Source organism: Sphaeramia orbicularis, chromosome 8 (assembly GCF_902148855.1).
Source record: "Sphaeramia orbicularis chromosome 8, fSphaOr1.1, whole genome shotgun sequence".
NCBI classification, from domain to species: domain Eukaryota; kingdom Metazoa; phylum Chordata; class Actinopteri; order Kurtiformes; family Apogonidae; genus Sphaeramia; species Sphaeramia orbicularis.
Genome location: NC_043964.1, coordinates 32,842,003 through 32,866,514, shown reverse-complemented (window position 1 = coordinate 32,866,514; position 24,512 = coordinate 32,842,003). Strand labels below are relative to the sequence as shown.

Sequence of the window (24,512 nt, the reverse complement as noted above, 5' to 3'; positions counted from 1 at the left end):
CAATTCAGATGCTTCATTTCAGTGCAAAAAAAAAAAAAAATTCAGATACTTAATTTCAGTGCAAAAAAAAATTCAGATATTTAATTTCAGTGCAAAAAAAAATTCAGATACTTAATTTCAGTGCGAAAAAAATTCAGATATTTAATTTCAGTGCAAAAAAAAATTCAGATACTTAATTTCAGTGCGAAAAAAATTCAGATACTTAATTTCAGTGCGAAAAAAATTTCAGATACTTAATTTCAGTGCGAAAAAAAATCAGATACTTAATTTCAGTGCAAAAAAAAAATTCAGATACTCAATTTCAGTGCAAAAAAAAATTCAGATACTTAATTTCAGTGCGAAAAAAATTCAGATACTTCATTTCAGTGCGAAAAAAATTTCAGATACTTCATTTCAGTGCGAAAAAAATTCAGATAATTTCAGTGCAAAAAAAAATTCAGATACTTAATTTCAGCGCAAAAAAAATTCAGATACTTAATTTCAGCGCGAAAAAAATTTCAGATACTTAATTTCAGTGCAAAAAAAATTCAGATACTTAATTTCAGCGCAAAAAAAATTTCAGATACTTAATTTCAGTGCAAAAAAAATTCAGATACTTCATTTCAGTGTAAGAAAAAAATCAGATACTTCATTTCAGTGTGAAAAAAATTCAGATACTTAATTTCAGTGCAAAAAAAAAAAATTTCAGATTCTTCATTTCAGTGCAAAAAAAAAATTCAGATACTTAATTTCAGTGCGAAAAAAATTCAGATACTTAATTTCAGTGCAAAAAAATTCAGATACTTAAATTCAGTGTGAAAAAAATTCAGATACTTAATTTCAGTGCAAAAAAAAATTCAGATAATTAATTTCAGTGTGAAAAAAATTCAGATACTTAATTTCAGTGCAAAAAAAAAATTCAGATACTTAATTTCAGTTCGAAAAAAATTCAGTTAATTTCAGTGCGAAAAACATTCAGATACTTCATTTCAGTTCGAAAAAAATTAGATACTTAATTTCAGCGCGAAAAAAAAATCAGCGGTAGAAATTCAATGACTTTTATAATTCAAAATCTAATGACACAGATTCACTTCCATAAATAAATAATACATTCTAAACAAAATCTTAGACTTATACTGATAATTGCCTTACTTTATCCTAACATTTTATATTTATTGAATACCTTAGTTTTAAACATCCTTTTAAATATAGTGACTGATATGCATGTTTTTAATTTGTTATAGTGAAATCTGTTCATTTTTACTGCTCCAAATATAATTTATCTCAGCCTGAATATATTAATTTTAAAAAATCATATATTTAACCACCTTAGACCCAGAAAATGTCAGCAAAGTAGAAGCTTTTTTTGTTTTTTTATTAAACAAGTGCCTGTATTGGAAACATCATGATGCAACAGTTTCTTCAGATGTAGTTTTTAAAATTTTTATGGAATGTCCTCGATGGTGGAGAGTTTTATTTTTATTTTTTTTGTATAAAATTGTGAAACTCTTGCCCACAAATGTCGACAGAAAACCCATAGCTGAGTCTTAGCAGGATAAAGAAAATCTGATCGTAGTGATGATATTAAAATGAGAGATGACATTATTTGATATTTGTTTTCCTTTTTTCCTTTGTCTTCAGTGCATTAATAATAATAATAATAATAATAATAATAATAATAATAATACATTTTTATCTAAAAATCTCAAAGTGCTACAGGCAATAAATAACAATAAAAATAGAAAATAAGTAAAAAAAAAAAATAGAAAATAGAAAAAAAAAAAGAAAATAAGTAAGCCTATTCGATGATACTGTGGGATAATAAATGCATTTAAAACCAGCGACACACACAGGATGACACCAGGCTCTCCATGAAACTGAGTTTAATAGATTGTTAAAAATAAGGCTATGATGCTTGTAGCAAACATTGACCAGGAGGATCCATTGTTATGGTGTCCAGAGAGGCCCGGTACAAAGAAGGGAAATGTGACCACTCTCTGAGGCATTATTACACATGAACATACAGCGAACACACATACACTGCACATTTACACAATCAATCCCAACTCCGACATGTACACGTGTACTGTACAAACAAAAACACACACATCCACCCCACCCAAAACGGTGGCAATAAACAAGAGACCGATAACATAGCAGTGTTCTCTTAAAAAAACATGCATAGCTCAGTACATGAAGGTGTTGTTGGAAAAACCACAGTTATTGTTCGCACACGTTGATCTTATGCTTCATCAAAAAACTCCCGACATGACATTACATTAATTGCTTTATTATTTAACCATTATTAACAATCATGTAAACTCATTTGTTGACTATTTTGTTTACAATAGTCTCCTATTATATTTTGCTCATGTAGAAAGTTACATTCTGAACCAAGACAGGCTCGGTGACAAAGGAAATAAATACTGGAATGGCAAAAAAAAAAAAAAAAAAGCAAAAAAAATAAACAAATAAAAGTTACTGTTTTGAAAAGAAACAGAACTTAAATCTTGGCCCAACATGTCTGATATAAAAACAAATAAAAACACCTTAACATCGGTAGCCTTCTATGATGTTACAGTCAAAAATACGCATTACTCCATTAAAGTGTCGCACAGATTAGTACAAAAACATAAAGACAAGAACAATAATCGCCTTCGAATGTATTTTAGCAACAAAACAAGGACTGATAAACGAATCGGGGGGGAATTTTTAGTGCTGTATTCATGTCTAATACAAGGTGTCGCGCAAAAATATTAATCTTTAGTCCCTTATTCAAGCTTATTTCCCAAGTGGACACCCTGAATACACACACACTCTTCAAATGATCGCACACACGAGACTTTAGAAAGGATGGATCAAACAAAAAAATATGGAGTTTCAGTTTCACGGTGCTGCTTCTCTTGTTGTCCTTTGGTTACTGGGGCTGACACCTGGCGACAAATATTCGTAACATATTGTTCCCTTTACACAGTTCGAGCACAGTAGTGTAATGTAGATTATTACCACGGGTGTTCTTTCTGAAACCTGGAGTAACTAACGTCTAACATTTTAAAGTGCCAGTGAGCTGAAGCGAACAGGAAGCACCAAGAGCTGGTGGCACGAGGGTTTAGCTGGAAAACGGCACGAACGGACTCGGACTTGGACGAGGATACAGGATTTCCCCATGCAGGCTAACGCTAACCTACAGTAGTTCTTCTATTCATTGGGAAACTTGATTAATATTACAAAATGTGGAAGAGAAAAAAAAAAAAAAAAAAAAGGAGGGGGATCATTAGAAATTTGAGAGTAGATGGTTATTTATGAACCATCTTTAGGTGCAAGCAGCTTTTCTAATAATCATACAATACAGTGCAGTAATCAGCCTTATATTTAAGGGAATAAAACACAAAGATATGAACCCGTCCTTGTTTTTGACTTGTGTGTTTTGACACCCAGCCCCGGGAGAGATGTCAAGGAATATGCATCACATCTTATGCTCACACACCGATTACAAATGTAAAAGTCTTATGTGTATAATATAAAATATATTTCATTTGAATGCAACACCTTCTGCTCCCTTTTGTTACATCAGTATTCCCTTCTATCTTCATTATTGGACGCCGTTTTTTGGGAGTTTTATACCTGATCAGACTTCACCTGGACATTTCTTCGTGTTACCTTGGCCCTTTTTCCTGTGTGCACCAGCTTCTCCAACATGCAACCCAGCAGAGGGGAACATTTGGACGTATTCTTAAAGTTCACAGAAATCTCACCTTACCAAATTCATAAAGAATTAACTGTACAAAACATGGACTAAAAATAACTGTTTTTTTTTTGTTTTTTTTTTTACAAAGTAGTCAACTACTCAGGCATTAAGAACAATCAGTAATATCAAATTAAAAATTTCAAGAAGGGCATGCGGGGATCGGCTGACGGCCACGGCAATGACACAACAGTCTGATGTTCTCAGTCGTGGGTGGTTGTGACCTGCCAGACGATGAGGTGGCTCCGCTCTGCCTTAGTGGGGGTCGACTGATGGCCAGCTGCCGGCTCTGATAGGCCGTCCAACTCGCCGCCTTCGTCACCTGAACACGAAGATGTGAAGTAAAGGAGGTTTAATGCCACAACTACAGAAACAGGTCTTTTTCTGTACAGGTATTTTCCTCCTTTGTTTCAGTGTATCATCAAAACTCTAATCTCAGTTTAAGATTTATTTATTCAGACAGGCCTATTCAATTCCTAATTTCACTTTTATCTGCTGCCATTTTATTGCACATATCGACTAAAATTTATTTAGGGGGTCAAATAAGTGGCCATTTTTGTCAAAAAAAAAAAAAAAAGTTGTAAGAAATGCATAGAACTGTGTTGAAATAATGCTAATACATTTGTGCACAGACTACTGATATTATTTGACAGTGGAAGCTCTATTTTCAGAAATACTGGATTTTGAATAGCACATGTATGTGAAAACTTTTGCTGGTGGACGGACGTGACATTATCCATGATGATCTGGTCAGTACCAGTACTTTATTAGTAATAAACTTATATACTTACTATTGCTAATTATCCTCTTATTCATAAATGTTAGTATTGTGAATCTAAAACAATAACAGCTGGCACAAAAACACAAAATGTGGCAGTGGACGGATGTGACATGGTTGTTACAGATCCCATCATACTGATGCTCGGCAGGCATGTCACCGTTTCCACAAATGATCCCTGTGCAAAAACTAGTATCAGAATTATTTATTGTATAGTTTATCATCATACTAAAGAGTAAATAACAATATAGAATTGTTCTTTCTTTATAAAAATGCTTATTAGAAAACTGTTGATTTAGAAAGTGACATGTGTCATTCGTCATGTATGTATTGGTGTAACATAAGCAGGATGGATCAGCACCATACTCCATATTGCAACCTGTAAAAATAAAACATGTGATATGTAGTATATAATCTTGTAAGAAAAATTGGGGAGTCTAAAAGAATAGAATATTTGTTTTTCAGGTAAATTCAGTTAAAATATAACTTGGCCATTTGTGACATGAAAATATAGCATTAATTGTGATGAAACTGGACATTTTTCACCTGAAAACATAGTTCATATGAGCATCAACATGTAACAGAACTGAAATCCTACAAATTTGCATAACTTACATTTACCAACACAAAGTTCCTTTGGGGATTCACTTATAATGATTTCTTATGCACAAAGACAGAAATAAGACCTCTAAGCAAATTTTAGCTGATATGTGTTTTATATATGTATGTGTGTAATTTTAATTGTGTTTTATTTTAACAACTTTGTACAATGACCTTGAGTGTTCTGAAAAGTGCCTTAAAATAAAATATATTATTGTTATTATTATTATTATTAAAAATATCTCACAACTACAAACTGGTACAAAAGACAAAGACAAACCATTGTCTTTACATACCTGTAAGTTAACAAAAAAGTGCAAAAAATGTTTTTAAAGTAGTTTTCACCACAGTACCTGTACATTTATCTAAGATTAGCATTACCCGTGAATCTCTGGTGACCTGTAATAATTGTGGAAGTCGTCTGTGATCTTAATCCTGTCTGAATCTGCCATGTTTGTACTTTATCAAGAGCAAATACATAGGTCCTGTGATAATTTTAGTTGTGTCTGAATCAATATCTCTGTCTAGAGTCATTTGTCTTTTTTTTTAAGTCTTTGAATAGAAACCTGGAAGCTGTGCAGGTGATGATGAAAGTTATTTTGGTGGAAATTCAGGGAGCTACAGTTGCGGAAAAAATTATTAGACCATCAAAAGTCATCAAAAGCAATGGTTATGCAATCAAGTACTAACTGCTGTGTGTATCGTGACTAAAACAGACAGAAAAGAAAACATGGAATGCCTAAAAGCACTGTCTTTGGCAGTACAATGTCACAGATATTGACGCAAGAACTGAAGTGATTTTGGTTATTCTCAAGAAAACATGGAAAATGGATAGATATCAGTTCTGAAATTAAACTCTTATGAGCTATTTTTGTTGTTATCATTATATTTGTCCAAACAAACATACCTTTAATTGTACCAGGCATTAAAATGAACAAGAAATTGAAGAAAACAAGGGTGGTCTAATAATTTTTTCCACGACTGTAATGTCTTGATATAGCATTACTATTACATTCATTGAAAGACCAAACTTAAGTCCTTCAGAAAAACGTCATCTGAAAAGATAATGAGGTGTCTGACATATCAGTCACATCTTTCAATAGTTAAGTGTAAGTAGTGAACCTGCCCTGGATTAATGTCAGTAAATTTGATTTAGTTTAACCCATGCAAATGCACCACCAAACACAACACAGACATGGAGGGTTAAATTCCAAATCACCAGAGGTTCACAGGTATAAATAGGGCTTAATACACCCACTCATGACCTATATTTGATGTTTCAGGTACAGACTTGGTACATAGTGTGATGCCATTGTTTTCTAATCCCTGTTTTTTAAACTCTTCCTTTCAAAATGTCATTTACGTGTCGATGAGACGCCCAAACAAAGAGAAAGATTTTAGTTTTGTAAAATATCTATTTTAGTCTGGACAGGGCAACGAAAACAGGAATGCCCCATGTTTGATCTACTAAAGTGAATAAACATAGTACTCATCACAGCTATGATTATCCCATAAAAACCCAGTGCTACGTTTGTGGCAGTTTCCAAATTAATTTCCCTCTCTATTTAACCATTTTTAAGTGATTTATCACCATTTATTATTATATTGTCCTCTGTACTTTGTGTATTTTTTCAATAAAAATCAGTTATTTTCCTGTATTTGATTCACTGATCATGTAGATGTTCATTAAAACTCAGAGTAAAGTTGAGGGTTATTATATGAGAAACAGAGAAAACTGGAAAAAAGCAACTTTTCAGCTAAGATATCAATAACTGAACATAAAGCAAATGTCTCCATCCACTATCATTGATCCACCTCCATGGGTTTTACTGGTGAATCAACGTTGTAGAAGATGATGGTGTTTCCACGTTCACTATGGAGCCTCTGAACGTCCAAATGGGTCATATCTGATGACCATGAAAAGATGACAAACTGTATTTTACACCAATTAATTACATGGACTGATAAGATTAATGGATCAACAGGTATTTAACATTTTACATCAGCAGATGATTTTGGTTACTGGTGGCTGTTTGGGTCTTTATGGGTTATATCTGGCACAAACTTCACGTAGTCTGATTACTTGTTGCCGTCAAACGGATTGTGTTAAACACATGATTGACACCTGCAAAGAAAGATATGTCTGAAAGATGGTGAGATGACAAAAAAAATACAGCCCCAATAGAGCGTTACATCAGACACACCTCATTAATTCATCTAAATCAGGTTTCACCATAAAGACTGACAGCTATACTTAAAAATAGTTCCATTTTAATTTACTTTCCTATTCTGTCTGTTTGCATTACTTACACCTCCCTGTCTACAACCTCTGCACTCTTCTTTCTTTTTTTCTTTGTACTCATTTCATTTTCAGAACAAACGGCACAAAAGTAACCTGCCCATCGATGCCCATATATGTTTTGGTACTAGAACTCAGACAGTTGACAGACAGCTATAACGGGACACAGTGGTCCAGTGGCTCTGCTGTCCAGTTTCCGGTTAAGCATAGTGTTTACAGGATTGACTCAGTGTTCAGGTTTATGCTCCAGTTGTCAAAAACAGCCTTAAAGTGTGTGTCCGGTGTTTTTGTCTAGATACGCCGTGCTGCTTACCCATCCTGAAGTCAATGTATCCCTCGCCTCCACTCATGACCAGGTACGTTTTAGATTCAGATGCCGCTGTGTCGGATGATTCAGATGCTGGGTCATCAGAGCCTGAGTCTGCACTGCCTGGAGGTGGCATCGCCTGACCTGTGAAAGACGGTGTAAGGTTACAGTAAGAAAAAAAGTCTGTAAATAAGACATTTTTACTCAGTACCTGACTAATGAGCATTTATCATGTTCTTGACTGTATTACTGACATTAACACTGGGCAATAAGGAATACAGAAGGATACAACAACAGTAAATGATGGGATGGACTGAACTTGTTGATGTCTTTGTAGGTGATTAGTTCAATTACAATACAAAAACTGAGAAAAAATTATATAAATAACTGATAAGAGAAACTGTCTTCAGTACAAACCTAAAAATTATAATGGAAAATACAATAGAAACTAAAACAAAATAAAACTGCAGGAAAATTGTCTGTTTTCATTTTCGCCCAGTGTCAGCAGTTTACGTACAAGAATAAAAAGACTACGCACAGTCTGTAAACCTTAATAAACAATTTTTTTTTTTTTTTTTTACAAAATGTCATATAATAACTGTTAGAAAAAATGGAATATTAGGCTATTAGACTATATCCTGTAAATACCAGGTGTCCAGAGCATGAGTCATGGATGGGTTATGATGACATATTTTGCAAGAATGTCCGGACATATCCACTCAGGATATGTCTACCATTTCTTTGCTATCTGTTTATTTTCCATCCAGTTTAGGACCAGAGCGGGCTGCTGCCCTTGAGGAGATCAGGCCATAGTGTAGGTGGGAGAAGAGTACAAACGCGGTCACTGAACCCATGCATCACCGTGTTTTGAATACCTAAGCCAATGGTGAACTTGATCAACGTCATTATATTTGTACACTTGGTCCAATGGTTATAATATCACGTTCTTTCATAAGATCTTAAACTTCCTGTTGTTAGTCAGTCAACTGCTGCATCTCGCTGTATGTACTTGACTTGCTAGTAAAATCTTCTGATTCCAGAATCCAGTGATTCTGTCTTTTGTCTCAGCGTATATCACAGAATTTTTCTATCAATAACAAAAAACTGACAGTAAATCTAAGTAAAAACTAAACTATTCTTCAAATCAAACTGAATCTGAAAGCAAACAAATAAAAAATCAGAGATTAAATTAAAATATAATGGAAAATATCTGAAGTTGTGTTTCAGGGACTTTTTACCCACCTGGCACAGTGACAAAAAATTTAACAGCGTCTCGGTGGCCATGGAAACAGAGTTGGGCATGTGCCATGGAGCAGTATGGGACGAAGCTGCCGGGCATGGCACAGTCGGCGGCGTCATCACTGTAAACCCGCACAGCACTGCCGGGACGGTTTGGCACTACGCCCGTTGTCATGTTGGCTACAGAAAAAAAGAAAGGAAAAAAAAGAAGTTCATAAAAGCTGCTTAAGTCACACTGAGGTCTTTTGCAGTGCTGTGATAAAGATGTAAAGTAATGGCAAAGAATTAGTAAATGATGGAAAGGCAATGATGTCCAAAGTGTGTGTATAAAAAGGCTGTATACGGTTGAAGAGGACAGTGAAAGGAATAATCCAACATTATGTTTTGGCCTCAGTTAGATGACAGGCAAAGTGGTCTTAATTTAGATTATCACATCACAAAGGGACCTGTCAGTGAGTGGGATATATTAGGCAGAAAGTGAATATTTAGTGATGACAGAAGCAGCAAAATGGCCACCAGTAGGGATATGAGCAACTTTGACATGAGAGAAATTGTGATGGTTAAATCACTGGGTCAGATCGTCTCCAGGTCTTGTTCATTCCCAGTGTAAATTGGTTAGAAACGACCAAAAGTATATTAAAAAAACAACCCGATCTCAACCAATCAGAATCTATGGGAGCAGTACACCATCACCACTTGTTTAATATTGTGTAGGTTCCCATTTTTCAACAAAACCAGATCTGACCTGAGGCCTAGACTCCACCAGACCTCTGAGGGTCTGCTGTGGTATCTGGACCAAGACGTTAACAGCAGATCCCTGAAGTCCTGGAAGTAAAGATGTGGACCTACATGGATCTGATTTATTTGTCCAACTCCTCCCACAGATGATCAATTTATCCTGAGATTGGGATGTCCTTCCTTAATCCATTATTGATCAGTTCTAACCAGTGCAGACCAGGAACAGCCAACAAGACCTGCAGCTGTGGCAGGGTTTCTGCAGGTATTAGCAAAACTAATTTAATGCTTTTTAATGCCACTTTACACAAATTGAATGCCCACGTCCAACTGCAGATACAGTTTTATATATAGTTTTATGACAGTTTACCATCGACGGGCTTTAACCAGGTTCTGAATAGTTCCTCCTCCAACCACTTCTGCTGAAAATTGCATTTTCCCATTTTTCCGACATTTGCTGATATTCCCTCTGCTCTTTCACCACAGCATGAGCACCCTCACAGCACGCTGCATTCCAAGCATCTGGTGTTGTGACTTTGTGTATCGGCCATAAACAATAGCCAATTAAAGGGTTCCGTCTGTCAATCATCACACTATACTTGCAATCAAAATTATTAAATGTTTCTATAATCAAAATAAATTGTGAACAACAATGCTTTTTTTCCCATCAAGAGTATTTAATTTTTTAATGTCTGTGAATATCAAATTTCATGCTTTTTAATGCCATTTAAGGCCTTAATCTTCACAAAACCTATTTAACCCTTGGGGGTCTGAGCCTATTTTGGCTGTTTTTGAGTACTTTTGATTTTGCCTCTATATACTATTTAAAGAAATGTTTATTATACCCATGTTTGGTATCTTTTTTCAGCACAATTTCATCTATCTCATCTGCCTATTATTTTTTCACTTTAACCTACTATATCAACACAAAAGGCCAAAAAAACACATAAAAAATATAAAATCCGATTTGACAAATTTATATAATTTATTGCATAAATAACGCAAAGATCCTTAATGAATCTTTTCGAAGACTTTAAAAGTGAATAATGGTTCCAAATATTAGGTATGTAAAATTTAAATTGTAGTAAACTAAAAATACACTCAAATATTTGACATAAAAGCAAATCTTTATATAGACGTTTTCTCCAGTTTTCCAACGCTACGACGTGTTGAAAATGCCATGTGATTGAGTCACATGGTTGTGACCGTGGACCCCTAAGGGTTAATGACTTTTAATGATTTTTAATGACCCGCATAAACCCTGTGTGGAGATGCTCTGACCCAGTCATCACCACTACAATATAGACCTGGTCAAAGTCACTCAGTTCCTTATATTGATCATTTTTCTTCATCAGCTTCAAGGACTAAATGTTCACTTACTGCCTAATATATTCAACCCAGTTATAGGTCCCATTGTAATGAAATAATCAATATTATCATCATTTCTGTCAGTGTCAGAATGTTATGGCTGATTGGTGCATGTATCACATAGACATGCACTTACACAACAGAACACATCTAGAAATCTGAACAAAGCAGGTTTCTGAGCAGAGCTGCAAACACAGTCTCTCAGACAAACAGCACAGTGGTCACAGCATTCTGACTGCAGTGCTCACGCTTATTGTTCTTGAAGCATAAACAAAGCCCATGCACACACACAGAGCACTATGCTTATGGTCAGAAAACAGACCCTGTTAAGAGCCAGATAAACCAAAAGAAAAGCAGACGGAGAATGCTTTCTTTTAAAAGAGGAAATTACAGGAAGCACACAAGCACTGAGATTTAATAGCAGGAACTGTAACTCCCACTAAGATAAGAAATCTAAAATAAATCCTTTAAGAAGTATTGCAGGAATTATGTAATCTTTTTTTATTTAAGATCCAGTAGGTATTAATATTTACAATAAATACACAAAAAGAAGCAAGATGTTGAGAGAATGTACTGCAACAAAAGAGATACTGAAGGTTTGTAATAAATACTAAAGCACTGAGTCATCGCTTACAGTCGCACGTTAAAATCCTGCCACTGCATCGCCTCATGAAAAGCTGTGGAAACCCAAGTGATCTACTGAATCTGTGCTGTGGATGTGTTACCTTCAGACAACGGGATGGAGATGATGACGCCGTTTCCTGTGCCAACCCACAGTCGGCTACACGACACCACAAGAGCTGTGATTCTCACAAACGAGAAGCCCAGTTTACCCGTACCTGCAACACACACACATATGTTCACCACAAGATGGACATCTAATTACAACTAATTACACATTAGTTTTTGAGACCAACAGCAGATATACCTAACATCTTGCTGACATAAGGTTCAATGTCCACGTCCTGGAGGTGCTGGTAGGTGTGGGCGTGGAATAAACGTAGAGTTGAGTCTAGTCTGATGGATACCCAGATGCCATCTCCGACCCAGGCCAGCTGCCTCACCTGGCTCTCTTTGCGAGGATGAGCGTCAAATGATTTCTGTTCGAGTAAAAATCATCAGAATAAGAAACAGACAAAATGCTGGTTGAAACAAAAGGTTAGAAGATCAGTGGTGTTACATGAAAAGTTGTACCTCTATCCTCATGGCCTTTGGATGGATGACGTAGATCTTGTTCCTGTATCCGCACCACACCTTGTCGTGGACTACAGTCATACAACGGATGGAGTGATGGGGCCGGCCCAGGTCCAGCAGGTGGTAGTTGGTTAGATCCCATTGGCCATCTGCTATTGATAAAAATAAAAACTTGAAAACTTTGAACTTTTTGCTAGTTTCAATTTATTTCTTACATTTGCATTATACACCATCTTCTACACTATTACCCACAGACTAAACTAACTAAATCACAAACTTACCAATGCTTCTGTGGAAAATTGCTAATGTGCCATCAGCCAAAGCTACCAAGACTCTCCCTTTCACATGCCTGCGACAAGTAACAAAGACACACCGATTAATTTACATTTGTTGTATTTATGTTTGTTGGATGCTTGTGTGTGTCACTAAAATACATCACAACTGACTTTATACTCACACTATGCTGAGGATGGAGTCTTTCAGCTTGATGGCGTGGAGACATTTCCTCCATCGGGCCACAGACGAGTGGACATACAGACTAAAATGAACAGACAGGGGAATTATAAAAGCCTGAACACAGGACAGATGTCTTGTTTTTAAAAAAATTGTTTGTTCAATTATAGGTGAATAAATAATACTCCTCAGATGAATACAAACTCATTTAATACTGGACATTACTACATTAAAAAAAAACTACATATAAAACAAAGCATCATGGTGATTATACTAGTAATAATAAAGCACTATTAGCTCCCTCTAGAGGGGCCTGTCCTGCTCACCATCCATTCTGCGCTCCCAGCCACATGGTGGGCAGGGCACTGCTCATCCTCAGGACTTCTCCCTCTGATGTTTCTGAATCCTCTGTCAGAGAAGTGGCACCATCCAGCCCTGAGCCCCTGCATGACAGTAAACAATCCAGCAGACACCAATCCTTTAAATCCATCTTTCATAATAAACCATTTTAAGGATTCGACCCCAGAGGCGGTTCAGTGTTTATTAAACTGTGGTGCAGTAAAGCCAAGTAATAATAAAGCATTTCCCTCCTCACCTCTGTGTGTCAGCAGGGGAGGAGTCGGTGGGTCCCACCCCCAGTGGGTCTGTAAACACATGCTCTGTGTAGATTCCTGGCTGGTTCTGGTCCATTCCTTGGCCTTCCTCTCCATCTTCGCCGACACCAGCATTAGCCTCAGTTGCTTCTGTTGCCTCTTCTGCTGTAGGAACCCCGTCTTCTGCTGGGCTAGTCTCTCTTGACAGCTCCACTGTGGTCATGATGATCACATGACAAAAGCTATGATACATCTGGTTACAATACAATAATCTAAAATGTAGAATGTGATAAATATAATTAGGTTATGAGGTTAATTCTTTATTCAGTTACATTAACACCAGTCCCTTTTAAATGTGTTTTTGAGAAAAAAAAAGCTGATCCTGTTCTAATAAAACAGTAATAATAAAACCAACCTAGAACCAATAACCACTGATACAAACTTTACAGAATGGTGAGCTAGTGTCACAATGCAGTGAGTAAGCTAGTGACGGAACTTCTTTCATGCTCTTATGTTAATTTTATTTTCATTTAATGGGGTTTAATGCAAGATGCCAACCCCACAAATGTAATAAACCATAATAAAATTTTGCAGCTTTTAACGTAATAATCCCACAAATGTAATAACTTTCCCATAATAATGGTCCCCTACCATAAACATAATGCCTCATTTTCCCACAGTGTGCTCCTACCCTCTTGTTATTATAATCATATGAAGACATTTTATTTACAAGGTTCAAACATAGGCTTCTATTATACTTAACGAGAATATATAATATCCAGTTCATACTGAAGCTTTACAACAATTTTGCCCATTCTTTTTTGTTCCTCCACTTGTATTTGTAACAAAAAACCTATTAATCTGCAATTAGTACCATGTGGTGTCAGTGCAACATTTGATCATTCTAAAAAGGCAAGTATAAGGACAAGAATAAATGGGAAGAAAAAGAAAGATAAATGAATATTCATGCATGCATTGCTTAAATGTATGTGATGTACTAATTTATTACATTTGTGGGAAGTTATTACAATTTTGGAAACTGAAGATTTTTACCGTCCCACAAACGTAAAAAAAAATCCCCACAAAAGTAATAATTACTACGTTTGTGGGAAATGGGGTATTATGTTTGTGCTAAGCAACTGTTATTATGTTTGTGGGAAAGTTATTACGTTTGTGGGGTTAACACCAGGTCATCGCAATCTGGCCCAAGAGCAACACATTTAGTGTTAGAATCAAGACTGAAGAAAGCGCTAATTGCATGAAGGCATTATATCTGCATGGTACGATAAGTTATAAACACTTAAAGGTAACACCTGCTACAATACAATATTATCTGTATTTCATTATTTCACTAAGTAATATGTATCTTTCCAACTTTTCCTGTCAATATACATGGAGTTAGACTTAAATTGCATTCACTTACTCTGCTCTTAAGAAGGTATTGAAAAGTTTGCGTGTGACTGTGCATGAAAAGGTGTTGGAAGAAGTAAACAAAAAAAGGTTATACATTAAAATATTTCTACCAGTATGAAAGCTGACCTGAGCCACAGATGCCGCTGTGTTCTGCTGGTGTCTCGCTGACACCTAAGCCTGCTGTCTGGGGGATGGCGGTGGTTCCCTCTGCTGCCATGGCACCGTCACTGCCTGTTGAGCCTACGCTGGCGACGCTGCCCGCCAACGACACCCCGTCGCCTTGGCTGGCCTCCACGTCTTGGGGCACCTCCTCACCTGTGGGGTAATCAGTCTCCAATACACCTGAAAGAACACATGGGTCACATATTCAGCACCTTCACAGATGACAGAACAAATACAGTGCCTGATGTGACTGTTCGTCCTACCTGGCACACTGGCGATGCAGACGACGTGCGTGTTGCAGGCATAGAAGCTGTCGAGGATATCAGACGGTTGACTGGCATCCAGGACCATGACTTTGGTAGAGGAGTGGGTGCTCGTGCATACCCACACCCTGCTGGACATCTCCTCCTGGACAATCAGCTCCTTCTCCTTCTCCTGCTCCCCCTTCTCCTGGTCCTTGTGGACGTCATAAAGTTAGCCCTTCAGCTCTAGAAGGCCACTCATGTTTTAACAGTATAAATCCATATTATGGTGTTTTCACACTGGGTATCCGGATCTGTGCTTTCCCGCAGATGTTGCGTTTACAAGCACATACCACATACCGCGGCCCGTGCCAGAGTACGAGTGGGTGTTACAGGGCCGAAACAGTAGGTGGCGGTGTGGAACAAATTCTGTCGCTATCCTACAAACACGGAAGTGACAAACCCTTACGTCATCAACCGAGCGACTGTTCTGTTCACAGGCAGTACTTCTCTATCCGTTAGCCTGTTTGAGGCAGAGAAGAACAGCGACCTTCGTTGTTCCTGATATATCACTGAGTGGTTTGGTCGATAAGGCGAGCCCGTGCTGTGCGGATCCGAGGCTTTTTCAGGAGACAACAGGAGCACCGTTTATGGTCTTGTGATGATTAAGTCACTTCTGTTATCAGAGTGGTGATTAGGTCACGTCTGTTCTCAGGCACGGATCACTTTCACACTGCAACGTACCGTACTGGAGTCCACGTAGTCCATACCCAGGGCTACCTTCTCACCTGGACTCGGGTACGGAACGTTTGCATTCACACTGATCAAATTAAGTGGACTTTGGGGTCCAACGTACTCAGATACAGACTCGAATACGCAGTGTGAAAACACCCATATTCTCACCTTAGTTTCTTGCTCCAACTGGTCCAAACTACTCTGAGAACCTTTCCTCTGTTTACTGAGGTCCGATGATGGTGAAGTCCTCCCACCTGACAGGTTGACCCCGGCAGCACACCACAGCTGGAAGACCAGTTAACATAGTAAGACTACCACAAACATTTATCACCAGCGCTGGTGAAATATTATTGTACCATTTAACTCATTATTATCATATTTTCTACTGAAGTGATGTAAAGCTGATGTAGTATGCAGGGTGTTTCTGCTTCTATGCACTACGTACCTTCATAGAAGCGTCTGTCTGATCCAGAGGCCTCAAATACACCGGTACAGGTAAGTTAATTTTATGCTCCATCTGTCCACCATTTGCTACCTGTAAGGAAATAAGCAGCACACATCAACAGTGTTTAGAATAAATCAGAACATTTTATAATTTAATACATTTTAAGTCGTCACTAATGGACTTCACAAAAACCAAGTAAAATTTTGACATTTTTTGTTTGACTGTCTCATCTCTCACCTTGTATTTGCTGGGGAGGCTCCAGCCATGAGCAGTGACTCGTCCATCCTCCTTCTGCATGTGAGCCTTAACCTGCCTGTACTGCGCTCTTTTCTGCTCTTTACGAGACGGCGAACTGCACTGATCCTTTCTACAAGAAGAGTAAAAAGAGAAGAATGTGATCTGGTAGCACCTTACTGTGCATCAGTGAGCTCTCATAGCTGTCAGACCTAAATGTCTCACACAATTTGTTTACGTGACTCACTCTTCGTTGAGGAAGTCGAAGGTCTTAGACTTTTCTGTGGGGAACTGGGAGAAGGTGCTGCTCCTCTTCACCAGGCTGCCCGGGGCATTGTATTTGACGTTGGACTGGGAATCCACCTTCTTTATGGTGGGGGCACTGGAGGAGGAGCTAAACAGTCTGCTGAAGCTGCAGGAGGTGAAGTTACAGAAAGCCAAGAGGGAAACAGAGCCAACAGGAGTGCAGGGAAAAAGCAAGGAAGGGGGTCACCAACCAACCGGACAAACCGACACCAACATTTACTTTACAGTGACATAAAGCATGCTGGGAATCATAGTATAGCTGAGCGCTACCTATCCACGACCTCAACACTTATGAAATACAGATCAAACTATATTTTTAACAACATGACAGTATCTCACTGTCAAACATGATTAAGCTGGTCGATCAAAGCAGTTGTTGTCAGTCTTTGAAGCAATGCACCACAGGGGTACCAGGAATGATTAAAGCATTGAAAAAACAAATGAAATATCAGTTATTTCATAATGATGCCCAATGCCAGTTTGAATCATTATACTGTCTCCATAAACTATAAAATATAGGCATTTAAGGAGAAAATATTAATGAGAATTGTTCCAGTCACATTATCACAGGTCTCTTAAGCATTTTATGTAGCAATTTACATGAAAATAACATGGGAACAGAGGGACAGTGATAATAAAGAAGTAATACCATGTAACTACCAAGTAATAACTGTTTTCAGTGATGGTATATCTGGTTAATGTGAGACTGAAATGTATTTAAGGGGGTCAAAAACAAAGGGTAATAAATGAGAAAGCAATTTAGTGATTGAAATCTCAACTGTAAACACAACTGTAACTGTATTTATATAATCACAAAAGTCTGCAATTTAAATGGGTCTCTATATAATATCCACGTGGATTCAGTTGCAGTGAACAGAAAGGAGTGTTATGTGAAAAATGAAAAATGACACTGAAGTCAAAATTTTCCTTTTTTTTTTTTTTTTTTTTTTTTTTTTTTTACAGGAGTCAATGAGCCAGATTTCATGCACACTAATACTCCAATCATTATCTGATTTGGCTTTCAGATTATTCAAGTGGTAATGTTAATATCATAATCTGATGTTTTAGCAAATAACAGCGATATCATTCTGGAAAGTCAAATTAACACATCTTGATTTTTCCCCAATACTCTGATGTCTTCCTGCATGTATACAGGTTAATCTTATTTATTTTGTTCTTTTACATAAAAAAAAAAATGGAGGTGATGTAGTCAAACATGAAGCAAAGACAACAATAGAAAGCTTGAGCCTACCATCACTATGTACATATGTACCCCGAAAGAAATCCGATAACAGACAAAACCAGAATTTTTCCATTTTTCCATTTCTATGCGCATGTAAACGTGTCAAATCTGATTATTGCAATTATCTCATTACTCCCAGTTATCAGACTTTAATAGTCATGTAAATGGGCTCAATGTTTCTGTGACTGGGTTAGAAAAAAAGGAGTTCATAAATGATTACTCCATGCAGCTTTCTTGACAGCCAAGAAAACAGATTCAAATGACAATATTGTCCACAGTAATCCCATATGACTTTTCACTAAATTGTGCAGTTCTTGTGATCGTAGTAGTAGTATGTTTTATATATAAAAAGCTGCAAACAGTAAATGGCCATATCAGTGTGTTATATGGATTAAAAAACAAAACAAAACTGTGTACAATGCATAATACAGGTCGATGCTTTCATTATATTGTAGGTTACTATCAGCAGAGCACCTTCAAAATCAGACGCTGTTAATTAGCATAAAGATTAAAAATCATTTTCTCTTGTGCTCCAAATATTCACGGTAACATTGTACCATTTACATGTTCAGTGGTGAGCCCTGTTACATGAAAACACTAATTAACCAACCTTGAATCAGGGCTGTAAAATGCTTCAATATCTGTTTCTGTGTTTGTTTTTAAAGCGGAACAACCCTGATCATAGACACAGAACCTTCAACTGGCTCGTGTTTCAAAACGCATTTTAGGGTTAGACTGAACTTGCTTTACTATTACTTAAACACATAATTTCCACCTATGGTTTAGACAGAAGAACTAAGTCATCAGTCCTTTCTACACCTGTTTCTATTTGGTAAAAAAAAAAAGCAGCGGCTCCACATTGGTGTTGTACAACTGTGGTTATGAATGACAGAAATTCACTGAGGGCTTGTAAGAAAACAGTGTTTTCCATCAAGAACTGGAGGTGGCACTGAGTTAAGCTCCTATTTCCATCTATTAATTCTTTAAGCAGGAAAATCACTGACATTTAGCCCATAAAGAGCCAGCGCTGCTTTTGTGACGGTTCCCAAATGATTTATTTTGCTATATTTAACCTTTCTGAAGTGATTTATTACCATTTATTGCAACATTATCCTCTGTTTTGCATTTTTTTCAGTGAAAAACTAGTATTTTCCTATATTTAATCTACTGATCATGTAGATGTTCATAAAAGCTCAGAGTAAAGTTGAGGATTATTACATCAGAAATGGAGAAAACTGAAGAAAAGTGACTTTTAAAGCAAAATTTATCATTAACTGCACATAAAACAAGTGTCTCCATCCACTGTCATTTATCAAACTCCATGGGTTTTACTGGTGAATCAATATTGTAGAAGATGACAGTGTTTTCACGTTTATGACGGAGCCTCTGAACATCCAAATGGGTCATATCTGATGACCGTGAAAAGATGACAAACTGCATTTTACACACTGGTCTACAAGTAAAATGCTTCCAGAATAAAAGCAGTGAAATTTTACCACGTGTGAGTCATTGAAAAAGAAAAATCAAGTCAAAAATGCTGGTTGGCTGAAGTTTCCAAGATACAGTCTTGGGCCAAAATGTGAAATTTGAGAATTAACGAGAGAATGGGTTTTACTCAAAAGAAATATTTGTCTCAGAGCTACCAGATCTACTTCAAAACATTGTCTGCACATGACAATACATTCACTTTACAGGTTCTATGTAGTGGAAGATTTATACATCTATTGCATAAATAAACCAATATATATGTGTAATGGCACTTGATCATATACCTTGAAAACATCTACAAACCAGATCTTCTGTCATTTGTTTTCCAAATAATCTTATTAAAATATGTAACATTTAGCACATGTAATCTCTGAAGCAGATCATTTCTAAAAAAAAAAATTGTAGACCAGTGTTATTTACATGTATTGATAGGATAAGAGGATCAATGGGTACTGAACAGTGTAGATCAGTAGATGGTTTTGGTCGACTGTGGATGTTTGGGTCTTTATGAGTTAAATTCATAGCAATGTAGGATTTAACTAAACATCAAGTGGCATTATGATTACATGGAAATACAACATTTACCTCCTCATTACTGGTATTTACATGGTATTACACAATTTATTACCTCTTCAGTATGAAAATACTACACCACTATCACCATGTTATTGCAAAGCTGTAATGTAAAGTGCTACCGCAATGTATATACTGGCTTTTAGCAATAAAACTGATATTAGACAATATAATAATATTTACTAACATTAACCTGGAGGAAAAAAATACATCTTCTAAGGCTGCAATACAACCCTACTGTCCTGCAGATACAACCTCACTGCTGACCTGCAATTAATTTACGCTCTTGTGGAAATTCCATCACTCTTTAGCTCCCTATGAGCAGACAGAGTAAGAAAACATCAAAGGCACACAGCAGGCGGGAGACAGGAGAAGCCCAGGGGCACAAGGAGAGTCATGTCTGAGCAGTTTGATAACAAATAAATTGATGCACTGCACAGAGAACAGGTTATGGATAAAGACACATCAAAGTTGGATCCATTTGTAATGGAGGAGCGGTTCTGTCTCAGTGGAGGGTAATGGAGAGGTTTGGCTGGGTGAAGGTTTATTTTTTAACCGTTTTTTTTACCTAATGCTGTTGATTTGATAGCACAAACCAGAAAACATAGGGAAAAAATCATTTTAGTGTTTTAAGCTGAGTTACCTGAAATACGTGTATTGACCCCTATTGTTTGACATTATAGTAAAGAAAGTGTGAATTCTGATGCACTCACAACTGCCAGATGCTGGATTTCTTTTTCTCAGTCAGAGTTGGGTTTTCCCTCGAAGCCCTAAAACAGGAAATGAGATATATGTGTCAAGTTACTTGTGTACAGCTGCTCAAAAACACACAACAACAACAGGTGGGAAAGGATAGAAGAGAGAAAAAAACCATCTGCTGCTTTCAAAGTTTAAAGCTTAAGTCTGTTACATCTACTGTAGCCTCCGGTGTTCACGTCTTTACCTGATCATCTCTGTCCACCGCACCGCCTCCTGGAGCTCCATTAGTCTTTCTTTGTACTGGTTTCTTTCCATCAGAACTCTGGCCATTTCCACTCTGGTGAAGCGTTTCTTCTGCGCCACAGGTACATCACTCTGCAATCCAGAACCATTATTCATTTTACTATGTACAAAACATGTATTTCATATCACACTTCCTCAGCGTGTTTGTTTCATGGCGTATCATATTTCATTTTCATTTGCTCCCATTTGTCCAGTTTAAGTTACTGGATTATGCCACTGATGCAAACTCAACATTTACCTCTAGTTTTTAGGGCTTTTTCATTTTCTTTCATTTTTAATGGCAAAAAAGTTACCCACAGGTGGAAAAAAAAAATAGAGTAGATACAGAATTTAACAACATGTGAGAGCGAATGAATAATGGGTAAATAATGTAAAGCGCTTTGGGTGTCTAGAAAAGTGCTATATAAATCCATTATTATTATTATTATTATTATTATTAACATAAATACAGTAACTAGGCTTTTTCAAGATGAGATTTTAAAAAGTTCCAAAGATCCACCAAGACCATCTGATCTGTCCTCGTCTTCGAGAACTAGAGTCCACAAAGTCCTTACACCCATTTGTGGTTCATTCAAATCATCCATTTGGCTGACAGGAAGATAAGGGAGACAGGTCCCATAATACTATGTACCTGGGATGCATCAAAACATCAACTGGACAAACGTATCAGTCAATATTTGCTTACCAGCAGTGACAGATATTTATCTGTGGTGTTGCATTTTACTTTGTTTTTTATAAACTTGTAAGATAATAGGATGAAGAGCTGAAAGACCTATTCTTATGATCATGATGAAGATTTCTTTGCATGCGATATCTGTATCAGCATCGGCCAAAATGTAATTTTAAATATGGCTATTGGTATCAACACAGAATTTTGCAATCAGCACACTCTTTGGCTGTCCAATGTCCATTTTCATACTTGGTTTAACACCATTTTGCCAGGATTTAATTATGAAATATTTCATGAACACCTGGGAAAAGTGATTTGCAATGTTCTCATACAGCACTTAAATGACAGGAATCTATTAATCCAGAATGGCAAAGTGTTGAAAATAGTAAGATTACAATGTTGAATTTATTAAATTAAACAGTAGACATGTGCATAACTCTAAACCACAATGCAACAGGAGTATATTCACTTGAGTTTTTTCCCCAGCTTGCATTTGGGGTCTCAACCCAAGCACTTAACATACACGTCTGTCGAGTTTTCTTCGAGGAAACACAGTAGAAACTGTATAAAGTACATACACAGACTGGATACACAAACACAATGACACTCACATCTTCTTCTTCTTGACCTTTCTGTTTCACCTCTTCCACCTCCTGTCGCACTCTGAAAAGGACAATTTATCACATTAAGTACAGACATAAAGTACATTCACTGATTCACCAAGCATTGTAGCATTAAAACTAATGGGTAATAACATATGGGTGATGTTTGTTTACTTTTTGAGCTCCTCCTCTAGCTCTTTGTTCTTGTCCTCCAGCTTGGTCCTGGCCTGGAGCACAGCCTCCAGCTCTCCCTGCAACATCTCCTTCTCACAGGTCAACTCATCCACCTTCAATATCAGGTCTTTGTTCACCACGTTCAGGGCATTTCTGTAGGGACGAGGGACACTTTAGTACACTTATCTTTCACTTTCAATGCACATTATACCTTGAAAAAGGCGTATTAGAAGTGGGGGATTTCAGAAGGCAAAATGCTTACTTTGTTTCAAGCAGCTGAGAGTTTTCCTGAATGAGATTTTCAACTTCCCGGCCCATACCTGGATGGAATCGATGACAATAGTGTCATTTTATTACATTAAAAAGCATTTGATAGGGAAGTGGCTACATAAGCACTACATATTAAGATGCACACTGTTGAGTATTCACATAAGGATAAACTCCACTATTAGAGGTGTGAAATATCTCCTAGTGAAATATTTCATTGTTGTAAGTTTCACAAAACAAGACACAACCACAGCACACAGACTCACAGCACATGTCACATGACTGACAGGAGAAGCGTGGATAGAGTGGGTGAGGTCTTACCAATTAAACTAAGGTCTGAGAAAACCATGCAATCCAAGTCAGGCGGAAAGAGTAAGGAAGAAAGAGAGAGAGAGAAAGAGAAATGCGGATATAGTTTGAGACAGTGGAATGACCAAAATAATGGAGGAGCCAGAGCTAAACGTGTAGCTGCTGGATCCACAAGCAAAGAGGAACAGATGCTGCTGGGTCTCTAAGGCTAGTCAGATACAAGAAAAATCACAGCAGCAGAAAAAAAAAAAACCGAGGAAAATACAAGGCAAAACAATATTTAAAGCTGTAAAAAGAACAGTTAGGCTAAATTTACACACCAATGCAATCCAAAGAAAGCAATGAATTCCATCACTCATGCACCGAACGTCATCTTAAGGTAGTTTACATAGTTCAGAAACAGCGAAAGAGCTACGGTATTAGCTGTGCATTACTAAATCTATGCTAATGGTTATGAAATATGATGATGATGAGGCTGTGAGCTGGAGCGATGAAGGATATGGCAGAAAGAGAGCAATGAGAAGGGGTCAAAGGGACAACAGACAGAAGATTTTTATCTAAGGAAAGGTTTTAAGGTCATACACACCAGAGTACTCCACTGGGATTATGGACAAAAGCCAGAGGATGAGACACGGGAGAAAGAGAGGTGATGTTAACATGGGAAGATGGCTAACACTGCGTAAAACAGGTGGACCAAAGCAAGTGGGGTGGCACTGAAGTGAACAGCAGGGGCAGGAGTTACAGCAGAGACAGTAGATTAAACTGGATAAATGCACTAAATCAAGTAAAATGACAGCAGTTTCTAAAAATACACAGTATATTAGCTTGGGTATTAAAAGCCATTTTGAAAAGAAAGCAAGTAGCAACACATTATGACAAACTGAAAGACATTATCATGTAATAACACCCACACTGTAATGATGTAATGCATTAACAGTCTAAAGGAAACGTCCTCTTTTTGTACAAAAAAAACCCCAAAACAATATTGCAGTGTTTATTAACAAAGCTGTACACTTTAACATTTGCATTTTTCAGTAAACTAAAACTTTTAGTCATCTTTGTGGAGTGTCCTCCCAAAAAACCACTGAAGTATTCAACCTCAACTAGAAATAAAAGCATGAATGACTTTAAAAATGCCTGTGATCTTATAATCACTTTTACATGGCTGTTCAGACTAAAATCTGAGGGCTTGATTTAAAATCTGTTCAGTTGTCAAAAATATAACATGTACAGATGAAAACAACCTTTTTTGGTTAAATATTATATGTTACTCTGTATCTAATACAGCAAAAAACAGCTGGGGGTTATGTTAAATCCTCTGTAATCCGTTGTGGTTTTGGGACACATGTGCCAAAAA

The 24,512-nt window shown here is 37.0% G+C and overlaps 1 protein-coding gene across 12 annotated transcripts in view; it reads right to left on the bottom strand.

The window, feature by feature from the left end:
• Positions 1-1,845: 1,845 nt before the first annotated feature.
• spag9a (sperm associated antigen 9a) overlaps positions 1,846-24,512 on the bottom strand; it is a 43,532-nt gene continuing 20,865 nt past the window's right edge. For 2 of the 12 annotated variants that reach the window (XM_030141096.1, XM_030141106.1), the window contains 24 exons: positions 23,742-23,753; positions 23,168-23,182; positions 22,842-22,899; positions 22,580-22,732; positions 22,415-22,466; positions 21,075-21,205; positions 20,845-20,901; positions 20,700-20,705; positions 16,769-16,933; positions 16,525-16,654; positions 16,288-16,377; positions 16,011-16,127; positions 15,129-15,321; positions 14,830-15,045; positions 13,293-13,503; positions 13,024-13,140; positions 12,702-12,782; positions 12,526-12,593; positions 12,245-12,396; positions 11,979-12,150; positions 11,776-11,889; positions 8,951-9,127; positions 7,715-7,852; positions 1,846-4,046 (listed from right to left, as the gene is read on the bottom strand). In XM_030141096.1, coding sequence (XP_029996956.1) covers positions 3,928-4,046; positions 7,715-7,852; positions 8,951-9,127; positions 11,776-11,889; positions 11,979-12,150; positions 12,245-12,396; positions 12,526-12,593; positions 12,702-12,782; positions 13,024-13,140; positions 13,293-13,503; positions 14,830-15,045; positions 15,129-15,321; positions 16,011-16,127; positions 16,288-16,377; positions 16,525-16,654; positions 16,769-16,933; positions 20,700-20,705; positions 20,845-20,901; positions 21,075-21,205; positions 22,415-22,466; positions 22,580-22,732; positions 22,842-22,899; positions 23,168-23,182; positions 23,742-23,753 — 2,744 coding nt within the window. In that variant the 3' untranslated portion in view covers positions 1,846-3,927. The remainder of the gene's footprint in view (positions 4,047-7,714; positions 7,853-8,950; positions 9,128-11,775; positions 11,890-11,978; positions 12,151-12,244; positions 12,397-12,525; positions 12,594-12,701; positions 12,783-13,023; positions 13,141-13,292; positions 13,504-14,829; positions 15,046-15,128; positions 15,322-16,010; positions 16,128-16,287; positions 16,378-16,524; positions 16,655-16,768; positions 16,934-20,699; positions 20,706-20,844; positions 20,902-21,074; positions 21,206-22,414; positions 22,467-22,579; positions 22,733-22,841; positions 22,900-23,167; positions 23,183-23,741; positions 23,754-24,512) is intronic. The other 10 variants (XM_030141097.1, XM_030141099.1, XM_030141101.1 and 7 more) reach the window with 10 other exon arrangements.